The sequence below is a fragment of the Parasteatoda tepidariorum genome, chromosome 4, assembly GCF_043381705.1.
Source record: "Parasteatoda tepidariorum isolate YZ-2023 chromosome 4, CAS_Ptep_4.0, whole genome shotgun sequence".
Classification (NCBI taxonomy): domain Eukaryota; kingdom Metazoa; phylum Arthropoda; class Arachnida; order Araneae; family Theridiidae; genus Parasteatoda; species Parasteatoda tepidariorum.
Genome location: NC_092207.1, coordinates 50,094,977 through 50,109,316, shown reverse-complemented (window position 1 = coordinate 50,109,316; position 14,340 = coordinate 50,094,977). Strand labels below are relative to the sequence as shown.

The following is a 14,340-nucleotide window of genomic DNA, read 5'->3' as shown; positions in this document are numbered from 1 at the left end:
TGATATAAAGAAGAAAAGATGAAATAGGGTAATGATTATCATAAAAAAATATTAATTAATTAGTTTAAAAAATTGTGTGTCACATGTAAAAAAATAAGAAAAATGAATAATTTCAACAATTATTATTATTGATTAATTTTAGTTGTCAATAAATAAAAAATATGGTTAATGAAAATTTTATTGAAAAAATGTAAAACAGAACACTTGACACTTTAAAGAAAAAAAAAACTGGTTAATCAATACATACATTTGGGACATGTTGATCCAAATGGTTGTGCGTTGGCATTTTTTCGTAAAAACACATACATTAAAGGTATCCCAGTAGTTTCTTTTAAAGAAATCAACAAAGAAAATACAAAAAAATACAACCTGTGCCGAAGACACTGCAGAATATTAAAGAAAAAAAAATCAAGTCCGGAACAATCCGGCAGAAGAAAATTTTTATTAATGTTGGTGGTATCAGTGATTTTTCTTTTGCACCATCTCGGTGGAGGTGAGGTCATTTGGATCATCAGATCCTCAAGAGAAATCAACAAAATGGCCGTTTCCGCGGGCAGGATGAATCAGGTAAAGCAAGGGAATATCGTAGTCCGTTATTGAAGAATTTCAACCGCTATTATTGGAGGCTCAGCAGGATTTGACGACGAAAAAAAGCTAAGCGTGGGGAAAGTTGTGTCCCTCTATGAAATCCATGTGAAGAAAAAAAATTGTGATCCGCCCGGCATGAGAAGAGAAATATATATTTTTTATAACCATCGTTAAACAGCCAACCCAATTTTGGGTTTACGACTACTAATGTTGAACTCCGTAGCCTTGTAATTTTGAACCAATCGAGAAGACAAGGAAACTCCTGGATCAGTACCCCAGAAGTATTATTTGTCATAAGAACATGGAGGACTTTGAGGCTCGACAGATTTAGAGTGCATCAACCACCATTTACTACACGGGAAGTCTTCGGTCGGCTGGGATCTAACCCACAACCTATTGTAAGTTGGTCCAGTGCCCTAACAACCAGGCTATCCCGGCCCCGAAGAAAAACATTGTGCTGAAACGCCTTTTTTGCTTCCATTGGAGCGAAATAGAAAGGCGGGTGAAGGTTAAATTTAAAGAAAGAATGCATGTTGGCAAAATGTGCGAATGTGCTCTTCGCGGTTGTGTCTCAGTATTTTTACGAGGGCCTGTTTCTGCCACAAAATTAAAGTTCTTAAACTTTCTTTGTCCAACTAAATTTTATCAGCAGACTTTAATTTTTTGGAAAACTCAGAGAAGAAGCGAGTTACAACTAAAACCAAAACAACGACGAAATTACAACTATCGATCAAAGAAGCCGATAAACAAAACAAACCAGTGCAACGGCGACTAAGAGACTAAGAATTTCGAAACGGTGGAAATTTGAAGCGATGACTGACCTTAAAGAAGGAAAGGGTAAAAATTGTAATTCCCGATCTCATTCATGAATTATTTAACAAAGTTGCCCGAAGTGTATATCATACCGATCAAGAAGTTACTACAGTAGCGAAGAGTTTGGTACAGCCTTATAAATTCATTCAGACCAAGAAATGCTGTTATTAAAGGATTATGTTGAATGCTCGAAAGACAAGACTCAGAAAAGGACTTGACCTCCTCAATCGGACGGCATGGTTGAGAGGTTTAACTGAATCATCCTAAATAATCTCTCATTTCTTGTAGATAGGAATCANACACCCCGCAAGCTATCGCAAAACATCTGGTCCGAATGATCAGGAGAGTAAAGATCCAGTATATCGCAAATTTACAATAAAAATCCCGCAGATCTCATTTCCCGTGGTTTGAATCCTCAAGAACTTTCCTCATCAGACTTGTGGTGGAATGGACCCCTGATCCAATCAGATAGTTTTCTAGATAGTGAACACACCGACACAACTTCTAATGAACTATATTTAACTGAACTAAAGACACAAACTAACATTAATTTGAGTTTGATATCTAATGATTTTGTGTAAGATATTTTCAATATTAGTAATAGTTATCTCAAACTAATTAGAATTTTTAGTTATATTTTCAGATTCGTTCGCAATTGTAGAGGTAAAGACCGCTTTACAGGTCCACTAAGTAAGGAGGAAATTCAAGAAGGTAAGATCAAATTGCTTAAGATGACACAAAGGTCAGTTTTTGAGAATGAGATTAAAACGCTTCAGAAGGGAAAATGTATCACAACAGGTCAGGTGAGAAATTTAAGTTTGTTTATTGATGACAAAGGATTAATAAGAGTAGGTGGACGTTTGACAAATGCCAACATTGACTATGATTCAAAACATCAAATTTTGCTTCCCAAAAAGCATAAGTTAACTAAAATGATATTTGCTTACTACCATTTAAAAAAATCTTCATGCAGGGCCGCAAGCTTTATTGCATTTTATTCGCCAAGTTTATTGGCCCATGAGTGGAAAAGATATTGCTAGAAAAACAGTTCATGACTGTTTAATTTGTTTTCGCCATAAACCTACTAATTTAGAGCAAATAAGGGGAAACTTGCCCGCTGAACGTGTAACTCCTAATTTAACTTTTAACAATACAGGAGTAGATTATTGTGGCCCCTTCCTTATTAAATACAAGAATCAAAGAAAAGGAAATTTACATAAAGTGTATGTTGCTATTTTCATTTGTTTAGTTACTAAAGCCATACATCTAGAAATTGTTTTTGATTTATCTGCCCAAGCTTTCATTGCATGTTTAAAACGTTTCTTTTCTCGAAGAGGGAAAAGCTCTTGTATTTTTAGCGACAATGTACTAATTTCACTGGTGCTAATACAGAGTTAAAGAAGCTTGCATCACTATTAACATCTCCGAATGAATATTTAGCTAACTACTTATCCTCAGAAAATATCTCATGGAAATTTTTGCCCCTTCGTGCTTCAAATTTCGGAGGTCTATGGGAATCAGGAGTTAAGTCATTCAAACATCACTTGAAAAGAACTGTTGGCAATGCTAGACTTAATTATGAAGAATTTCTCACTGTTCTTTCCCAAATTGAAGGAATTTTAAATTCCCGTCCGATTTCCCCTTTGTCCTCAGACGTTTCTGATTATGAGCCCCTTACCCCTGGCCATTTTCTCATAGGTCGACCGATAAATACCATTGCAGAACCTATTTTAATCAATGAGCCCGAAAATAGATTGTCTCATTGGCGTAAACTGTCAAAAATGATACAAATAATTTGGAAACGTTGGTCTGTAGATTATCTCAATCATTTACAACAGCGTAAAAAATGGTATTTTTCTAAAGATAACGTGAAGAAAAATGATATGGTTATTATAAAGGAGGACAATTTGCCCCCTTTTAAATGGACGATGGGACGAATCCATCAAACTATTCCTGGTTCTGATGGAAAGGTTCTAGTTGTTATAGTTCATACCAAATCTGGACCACTTAAAAGACCTATTTCAAAAATTTGTTTACTTCCTATTGAAGATAATTTTAATTAAAAACTTTGCTGTGCTTTAAAAATTCACTAATTGCATTCACTTGTCAAAATACTAAATTTAATCTACTGAGTAAATTTCAACCATTGTAGTGATTTAATGAAAATTATGTTTCTTTCGCTAAAGATTTAATTCTTGTCATGTTAGTTGATTTTTGTGTTCTTGTTTTATAATCTTTATGTATTTATTTTTACTTTTTTATGTCATAATTTTTTGTGTGTGTTATTTTTTTAAAATTTGAACAATTAAGTTGAATATCATGGATATTGCAACGCGGGCCGGTATGTTGCTACGCCCGTTGGCTTCTTGGCGTCATTGTTCTCAGCCAAGAGTCAGTTAATATAAAACAACCAAAGAGCAAACACGCTCGGTTTTTGCATCTCCGCAGCGCTACCAGCTCACCCGCAAAATAAATTTTATACAGTCCACATTGTCCAAGTTTGATTTTATACACCCCACAAGCTATCGCAGAACACCGATCAAGAAGCTATTACAATAGCGGAGGGTTTGGTACAGCCTTATAAATTCACTCAGACCAAGAAATGCTGTTTTTGAAGGATTATGTTAAATGCTCGAAAGACAAGACTCAGAAAAGGTCTTTGCCTCCTCAATCAGACGGCATGGTTGGGAGGTTTAATTGAATCATCTTAAGTACTCTTTCTCTTCTTGTAGATAGGAATCAAGCAAATTGGGATTTGAAGCTACCGCTGTTCTTACTGGCATATCGCAGTGCTGTCCACGAGACTACTGGATATACACCATCTATGTTGTTTGGTCGTGAACTTGGTCTTCCAAGTGATCTTCTTTTCTTATGTCCACCTGATGCCTCTTCTTTTATGACCAGAAGAGTATCTTTGAGAACTCTAGGCACAGCTTTGCTCGTAAGCTGATCAACATGGCAACAGAGAGGATAAAAACAAGTTATGATACCTGAAGAAGAGAACATGAGTTAAAGGAAGGTTACAAAGTCTGGCTATGGAACCCGATTCGACTTAGACTTTTTGCCAAGTAACTGTCTAATTGGGATGGCATCTACGCAGTCCTCAAAAGACTAAATTACGTCGTGGTTTGAATCAGGAAGTCACCATCTTCAAAACCAAAGTTAATACATTATGATATGCTAATCCTAATAAGCAATGTAAATGGCTTAATTTAATGGTGTAAATTAATTAGAACATGGTCTTTTCCATCGTAAATGATGTAAAATTAATTCACCTTTCTGATGTGTATTTATAATCTTATCTATGTAGTGCTATAAGTTAAGTGATGTTATTTATTATAATTTCATTTATGTAATGTTAAATTTTAAAATGTAGTTTAATACTTAATTATTTTTGTCTACTTTTCTGGGATTGTCCTGTCCTCTGGACGTGCAGTCCTTGAGAGGAGGGCAATGTAACAAATTCGTATATATGTTTAATATTTATGTGAATATGTGTATTCGTTTGTTATGAGGCTCAATATATATCAGACGAACTCTAAATATGCTGTTTAGTCAGAAAATTTGTAATAAAATTGCGTAATTCTAACGTAATTTAGAGAGAAAATAACGCCTAATGCATTTCTTATGGAAAACTCGGTTTGGCAAAATTTTTGGCGATAATTTTGGCGACAAAATGATAGTTCCGAAAATTTTTAGTTTCGAAGAGATAAGGCTAATATTTACGGAGTTTTAGCAGAATTGTCTAGAATTGTGTCGAAAGTTTTGGGGCTTCGTCGCCTAGCCTATATAAATAGGAGTGTATCTCGTAGAGAGTAGTAGAGTAATAGTCTGTTAGGTACTGCAATATCATTCTGATCAGCGAGTATTTGGTGAGTTCATTGATCAATCTGAGATTCTGAAACTTGTGTTCTGTGTGCTGCACTGATATTTGTGCTGTAATTGAGAGCTAGAAATCGCTGTATTTTCTAGAAATTTCTGATAATAAATTTTTGGAGTCTTAAATAGTGTTTCAATTATCTTCAATAGAAACGAACCCCTGTTCTCGGTACGATATCTTATCATACTGTGGAATAAGAGTTTAATTACTTTTTTGTCAACAACGCCATCTCTGTGCGTGAAATTTGTTTCGAACTTAAAACATTTGTCAAAAATAACTAGTTTTCTATGCAAAATGCTGCCAACCGTATACTTTGTTCTTCTATTGTTTTTGGTTCATTCTTTAAGTCGTCTCGTCATTTTTGGGATACCGGGCAAAAATTAACTGTTAACTTTTCCTTTTAAAATTTTTGCTAGAAATTGCTTTTCCTTTTAAAAAAATTGCTTTACTAAAAATCGAGAAGTCGAGATAAAAAAAAAATTAAAATTAATTATTAATCAAATTATGGATTAAATTCAGTAAGCAAATGCTGTTTGAAATTGAAGCTTGTTTCAATAATTTTGCTGCTTACAAAATAATAAACAATAAAACTTCGACAGATGTTTGTTCAGGTTAAAATAACTGTTGTTGAAGAGACTCTGACTTATAAATCTTTTCTATTTAAAAGCATTTTTACGACTAATAAACCTTTGATTATTATCTTAATATGTTAAAAAAAAAGGGGGGGGGAGAAAAAAACGTGACCACGACCGGTGTCTTTGGGTGTTCAACTTAACGCTACATTTTGTTTTGCAGCTTAAAAATGTTAAAACTTACAAACTTGAAATTACGAAATTGTGTAGAAAATGTTCTTGGAGTACGATGGAGTAGAAAAGACTTACAAACTTGAAATTACGGAAGGGTGTAGAAAATGTTCATGGAATACGATGGAATAGAAAAAGACTTACAAACTTGTAATTACGAAAGTGCGTAGAAAATGTTCATGGAATACGATGGAGTAGAAAAAGACTTACAAACTTGAAATTACGGAAGTGTGTAGAAAATGTTCATGGAGTACGATGGAGTAAGAAAAAATTAACATTCGGTGATTAGTTCGAGAATTGCTAACTGTTATACTTATGGTAAAAAATGCCACACGGACCATATTTTCCTTTTCTGTATGTTAAAATGTAATGTGCCAAAAAATGTTAAACTGAATCTTATTTATTGGATTTTAATTTAATAAAACTAGATAATACGCTAAAGTCTTAAGTATACTAACATTTGTATTTTTATTCAGTTTGCGACATAGTCTATTCCACCAATAATTTAAAATGTGACAACCAACTATACGTAACACACATTTAATAATTTTGTAGAATGAACTTTAGATTTGGGTAACTAATTGCGTAGGAGAGACATTAGAATCCCGAACTCCGCAACATTATTTGAGAGATCTAAAAAGAGATTTGGCTTTAATTTTCTTAAAGTTCAGGATTTTTCTCAATTAGTTGTGTAGACATTGAAAACGCAAAACTAATAAAAACCGGCCTTAATCTGATTCTTACAAAAAGCTTTAGATGAGTGCAATTTGTCTCGTTGATGTAATCGAAGATTCATAACTTATAAAATAAATAGAAATTCGATGTTTCTCGCCTAGTTGACAAAAACAAAAATTCCTGCTCTTTACTATTTTTACAGAATTGCAATTTTTAAATAACAATAATTTAACAGAATGATGTATTTGACTAATCAATTTAAAGAAACATTTCCTTAGCAATTTCTGAAAGATTTCCGAGACATTGAGAGAAAGCTGTTTTTAGAAGAAAAACAAGTTGGTTCTCTATTTTAACTGTAGTTTGTGTAACTATGAGCTGTGTCTGAGAAATCTTTTGTTCCGCATCGTAAAATCGTAGATAATTCACTTAAATGTGAAATATTCGATTTAGAGTCAGCGGAAATTCCCAAACTCCTAAAGGTCTTTTCGAGGCATAAAAGTCAGGATTGCCATTAATCTTTTGAGAAGTGCTTGTGTTAGATTTTCGTTGTAAATAACGTTCGCTATTACTTTTAGCTACGATTTACGCTCGAAACTTTTTCTGGATTGGGTTTTATTGGTTTGATAGATGCTTCATATTATGTTTTGACTTTTATAATCATAGAATTGTTAATCTAAAGAGTATTATATTTTTATAAAATAGGTTTTCGTTTGATGAATATGTGTATATTTTTAATATTTTAGTAGTTTATTTTTTTTATCATAAAGAAATATATTTTATTACTTGTTATTATTATTATTTTTTAAAACATCAGTTCTTTTGCTATATGTGCTGCATGGGATTGCAGCGATGCTCTATATAGCAGTCTTTCGAGGCTGCGTTATGATCTTTAGCTGAAAAACATAACTCTCTGTTGTGAAGTCGGGCAGGTTTAGGGTTCTGCCTTTTGTGGTCACTACCTACGTACTTTCGGACCAAACCTGGATGAGAACACACAATTTTTTGATCTTTAAGGTGAAATGAGTTTAATTCTTACTCAAATTATTACCTTTATTTCTGCATTCCCATCAGAAATCAAAGCAGTTAAACACTTCTTTGATACCGCCTTTTACGAATGCCTGTCATGATTTCCTTTAGAGAAAAAGCTTCAATGTAGTTATTTTTATGAATTTTTTTTTACCTTATGACTTTTTTAATTGGAATATAATAAAGTTTTTCATAATGTAGACACTTTATAATGATGCTTCTGAATTCATAAAATGCTTACTTTAAAATAACTACGCATATTACATTATCAATTTTCTCGTGTTACTTGTGGCTTTGTATTCAGTTGCGTCAGGTTTATTTAATAAAATTCTAATCAAAGTACGGGGTTATTCATAATTCCCTACGCCTGTAAACGCCATTTTTCTTTACTACAACTGGCTTCAGTGGTACATGTTATTGCCATCTACCGGCAACTGCTTAAATTAAAACTTGAATACTTTCGGAAAAATTTTATATGTTCTTTTTTGTCATATTCGTCGTCGTTTTTTTTACTATAACGCGTCGAAAACTCGGAGGGAATTATGAATAACCCTGTATATAAATCCTGTGTTTAAGAGTATGTGAAAGTTCTTGTAATTATCTACAGTGTCGACGCCTGTGTTATCTTTTTAGCAGCATATTCAAATTTTAAACATGCTCAAAATATTATTGTAATATTCTTTATTTGTTAAGAAATAAAACTTACTACTTTTAAAAATGAATTAAATACGATTTTTTTACTCCCTTAACTTTATTTTTAGCATTAAAACACATGCTGGAAAATTAAGAAAAGATTTGTCTCTCTCTTTTTTTTCTGCCTTGTTTAGAGTCTTGTGTTAGGTGATTTTATCATCAATGAGAAGGAAGAACAGATAATTATTTTAATGATACTTGTTGACATTTAAGCGTTATTTTTATCTAACTTTCAAAGCATTATTTTTATTTTTATTTTATACGAAGAGGCATAGGCGATATAATGATAAGCTCAATTTAAAATTGTTTTAAAAAAAGTTTTCTTAAGGCAGGGATAACTATTTTTTGTAAGTGATGAGATGTGTCACTGTATTTTGCTGTTATATAGTTTAAATTTTGTAAATATGTTAAGTACCTATTTGAAAACAATAAGGTTACAGTTTAAGACAAGGAAAAGTTAAATGTAAAACTAACATAAAACTAAAGGTTTATACCAATGGAACAGTTTGATGTAAAAATCTTACTTTTGGGGAAAATGTGGTTTATCATTATATTATCTGAAACCCTTAGTATGCAAAAATAACAACATCTCCTCCAAAAATATTTTATGTCTTAAAATGGTAACGACATGTCTAATAATATTAAAATATGATGTTTAGATTTGAGGAAAAAAATGCTCTTTAGGTGAAAAGTTTTTAAAGAATAATTTTGGGTATTTTTTTATTATGATTGAATAAAATATTTGCTTTTAATGAAATATAATACCCTTTTAAAACCCTTCTTCGGATATTTTTAATAGCTTTATTGCAATATTTTTTAAACTACAAAAGTAATTTCTACAAATTTGTCACATTTCTACAAATTTTTTCTTTTCGAAAAATAAATATCAGTAAATAAATTCATAGTTATCATCATTATTATAGTATTTTTTCCTTTTCTTAAATATTTGCGAAAAATTGGGAAGGAGTTGGACGTAATTTATATTTTCGCCCTTTGTTGTCATTTTTCATAAGAGCGTTTATTTACCCCAGCATTCCTGGGAGAATAAATATTGATGTCAAATTTTATTGGTATGGAAAGCTTGCAACATCTTAAAGGAATGGCTTCTGAAAGAAAATAAACGTATGGAATGAGAGGGCAGCAAAAGGATTTATTCGGAATAAATAGGATTTCGAGAAGAAACAGCAATTTGGGGAAAAGGAACATAGATTTTTCTTTCAAGTAAATTTTTCTTTTTTACGAATAAAATATTTAACATCTTTCATTAGAATTTTAAAAGGAGTAATCGAACTTGAGTAGCTTTGTCATTATTTTTATACAGGAAGCTGTAACGAGCTTTTGAATTGAATAATGCGAAATGCAGAATTCTCGAGCCCCAAATTGAATCGTAAAAATCTCATCAAATTGAAATGACATTTAAAACAAATGAGAAATTCGATTTAGTAATGTGTGTTGGAAATATGTCTAAGGATGAGTTGGGATATTTGGCCTGAGTAAAACAAATTTATATTTATTGTTCGAATTTCTATAATGGGTAATATCGATTGTTGCATTTTATTTTAATAATAATTCTTTTCAATTCAATTTTTTTGAACTTTGTTGCCGATTTGAGTTGTTAAGATTTATTTCCGGATAAAGATTTAAATCTATCTCGCAATTTAGCAACGTACTTACTGTTGAGGAAATTTTGAAATTTTTATCATTACGAATTTATTGTTTTAAATCTTCCACTTGAATAACGTTTCTAGGTAGGCTGGGAAAAAAATAGTAACTTTTTTTTGCTTAAATTGTGCATATACTGCCAAAAGTGTCAAGTAAATAATTGTCAAAAACGAGATAAAATACACGTTTTAAGAATAAATTTTCGTCCCACGCGTGACATCATAAAATACTTTTTTCAGCATCCAAAAAAATCTAACAAAACCTTTCTCCAAACGATTTGTTAATACGAGTAAATGGGAACTTGCAACTCGAGAAGAAGTGAAGTGATTATGTCTAACCATGTGATTTAAATTTGATTTGATTGAATACCTATAAGCGACGTCACTGATGTGTATCAAATATGATTGGTTACTGAAACGACAAATGCCACGATTTACCTAGGATGATGTCATTTGTAACTATCCAGTTCAACATTCTAAGCTTTAATTAATATTCTTAGTCTTGAAGCTATTATCAGTACCCATTTAAAATATACAAAAATTAAAATATGTTTTGCATTTATTCATTATAAGAAATTCATTTTGAGACTTAAAAGTCTGCTAGCTATTCTAAATTTTGAATAAATTTGGGATCCATGGATGTTTTGATAATTTTACTGTTCAATTTAATCTAAGAGTTAAAAAGTTTTTCACATCACAAGATCATAACTAATTTTATCTGCTTAATATTTCAACAAAAACTATTTTTGACTGTTAAAAATTGTTTCAATGACATCTGATTAATAACGTTTGGTAGCACTTTTATATGAGTAATGCAGAGAATGAAAGTTAACTGCAACTTCAGGGAATCGACAGGATGATATAAAGCTGACATTGGTGAAAAAGTAAGGGAAAACTTAGAGAAATGAAATGAGGCTTTAATTCCCTTGTGTTTTCATGAAGTTTCTTGGAGTTGTATTCCCTAAGTTCTTCTCTTTAACTCTTTGAACAAGTAAAGGAAAGAACGATTTGTTTTCTAAAGAAAAAAAAATGATTTTCTTTCTTGTTTGTTCGATGTAGATATTGTGGTAAAAGAACTTATAGTATGCTTATTTTCATGGGTTCTCTTGCAGTACGAAATACATAAACATTTTCCCATACCATTTTTTTAAAACGTCAACATGCTTTTTTTTATTCTAATATTAAAGACGAGGAAAAAAAAACGTAATATACAGGTTTCAACCATTTTCACCGCCGTGTTTCCAGTTTGAGATTACCCATATATTTTATATAAAACGCGTATATTGTCACAAATGCAATGAAATTTCTTTTCTCTCGTATTGGCATTGAAAAAATGAAGTAAACTAAGCTATCACTTGGACAGAAATGAGAGTTTAAAAGCGAATTGTTCAGATACGCAAACCAACTGTTCTATATTCACGCTTTAATTATTCTTAGTAATTAAGGGTGGAGAGAAATAAGTTTTTATCAGCAGAAATCGGCCAAAAATAAGATGCTTATTAACCCAATTTAAATATTTGTTTTAAATCAGGTACACCATATCTGCCAACTTTTAATCCCTTCCATTATGATTTTTCCCAGTGGTATTAAAATGGAATTAAAATTTCAATTTTCAACAAAAAAATACGTTGTATTTGAAATAGCTTAAGCTGACAGATATGACAGCAATATATATTAATATATACATGCTTAATTGTTTTAAAAATAGTGGTGATCAAAATCATTTAAAAATTAAGTTTATAAAAGAAAAAATAGTATATATTTACTACCACTTTAAATATAAAAATAAAATTTTACACCAAATGCGTAAAAGTTGGAAGGTATGGGTACACTAACTTTATCTTTGTTATCTATTTTGTTACGCTCTTTTTTATTTTATTATTATTTTCTTTAGTTTGTTTACATTTTATGGCTTTATTATAGAATAAAAAACTTAAAACTGATGTGTCATCGAACGATAAAATTTATAGTTATGTGTACAGTAATTATTTATTTCGAATGTAACTCCCAAGTAGCAATGAAATGTATACAAATCAACTTGTAATGTATATTAATAAAACGTACACAAATGAACTCGTGTATAGACATTAAATTAAATGCTCATAAGCAAAAATGTGTATATGATGAAGAATTGATTTAAAATAAGAGTAAGAGACTTTAGAAATTGATTTAAAATAGAGTATCAACATTCATATATAAACTAAATTACACAAATATTCATTGAGCGAGCATAAATAGTGAAATAATCCGACAGGAACTGCAAAACAATTCCGTGGGTCGGCGAGCGCAGTGAACCCTAATTTCAAACAGATAAAGAACCACAGGAAATATTAAACTTTTGTTTTTATTTCCTATGAGCTGCACAATCAGTTTTCTCGATGAGCAGACCTAGTGCGTTCTCCAGAAGTGGTATTCACTCTTTCAGGACCACCACAATGGGTGAGATACCGTTGGCCATGTTAATTTGGACTTTTAGTTTCTGCCACACTAGATGGCAGCACCGAACTCTATTTGGATGCTAAAGTGCACTAGGAATTTAATTTTGCCGGAAATGCTAAGAGCCAATAAGGCACTCCAGGGATCTTTTACATGCCTCATAATTATACGACATGGCCGCTGAGGATTTTCTGCATCCCGAAAATCCGGTGTACATTTATTTAGTACATTTATTAAAGTACATTTATTTAGAAACAGCAATATACAGTCGTAGTTGTTATTATTAGATATTACTACATATTGCAAAATATATGTTGTTTGCTATATAATCTAATATAGTACATAATTGAAAAAAAAATAACTGTATTGAAAGTTATTTTTAACTTAGTCACAAAAATAAACAATTATTTTGACTTGATGAAATTAAATGCTGGTTGACACGAATAAATATATAGGATGTTAGTAATTGAAAATGTAATTGTTCCGTGAAACCTCATTTTCTTCAATTAAGTATCATGTGTTTTTAAAAAAAAACACATGATACTTAATTGAAGAAAATGAGGTTTCACGGAGCAATTATATTTTCAATTACTAACATCCTATATATTTATTCGTGTCAACCAGCATTTAATTTCATCAAGTCAAAATAATTGTTTATTTTTGTGACTAAGTTAGAAATAACTTTTAATACAGTTATTTTTTTTTCAATTATGTACTATATTAGATTATATAGCAAACAACATATATTTTGCAATCTGTAGTAATATCTAATAATAGCAACTACGACTGTATATTGCTGTTTCTAAATAAATGTACTTTAATAAATGTACTAAATAAATGTACACCGGATTTTCGGGATGCAGAAAATCCTCAGCGGCCATGTCGTATAATTATGAGGCATGTAAAAGATCCCTGGAGTGCCTTATTGGCTCTTAGCATTTCCGGCAAAATTAAATTCCTAGTGCACTTTAGCATCCAAATAGAGTCTCGGTGCAGCCATCTAGTGTGGCAGAAACTAGAAGTCCAAATTAACATGGCCAACGGTATCTGACCCATTGTGGTGGTCCTGAAAGAGTGAATACCACTTCTGGAGAACGCACTAGGTCTGCTCATCGAGAAAACTGATTGTGCAGCTCATAGGAAATAAAAACAAAAGTTTAATATTTCCTGTGGTTCTTTATCTGTTTGAAATTAGGGTTCACTGCGCTCGCCGACCCACGGAATTGTTTTGCTGTTCCTGTCGGATTATTTCACTATTTATGCTCGCTCAATGAATATTTGTGTAATTTAGTTTATATATGAATGCTGATACTCTATTTTAAATCAATTTCTAAAGTCTCTTACTCTTATTTTAAATCAATTCTTCATCATATACACATTTTTGCTTATGAGCATTTAATTTAATGTCTATACACGAGTTCATTTGTGTACGTTTTATTAATATACATTACAAGTTGATTTGTATACATTTCATTGCTACTTGGGAGTTACATTCGAAATAAATAATTACTATACACATAACTATAAATTTTATCGTTCGATGACACATCAGTTTTAAGTTTTTTATTCTATAATAAAGCCATAAAATGTAAACAAACTAAAGAAAATAATAATAAAATAAAAAAGAGCGTAACAAAATAGATAACAAAGATAAAGTTAGTGTACCCATACCTGACAACTTTTACGCATTTGGCGTAAAATTTTATTTTTATATTTAAAGTGGTAGTAAATATATACTATTTTTTCTTTTATAAACTTAATTTTT

At 31.3% G+C, this 14,340-nt stretch overlaps 1 protein-coding gene across 1 annotated transcript; it reads left to right on the top strand.

Annotated features, from left to right (window-relative positions):
- Positions 1–537: 537 nt before the first annotated feature.
- On the top strand, positions 538–3,464 carry LOC139425441 (uncharacterized). Its single transcript, XM_071180334.1, has 3 exons — positions 538–567; positions 1,690–1,758; positions 2,760–3,464. Exons 1-3 carry the CDS (start codon positions 538–540, stop codon positions 3,462–3,464), a joined length of 804 nt encoding a protein of 267 aa, XP_071036435.1.
- The last annotated feature ends 10,876 nt before the right edge of the window (positions 3,465–14,340 follow it).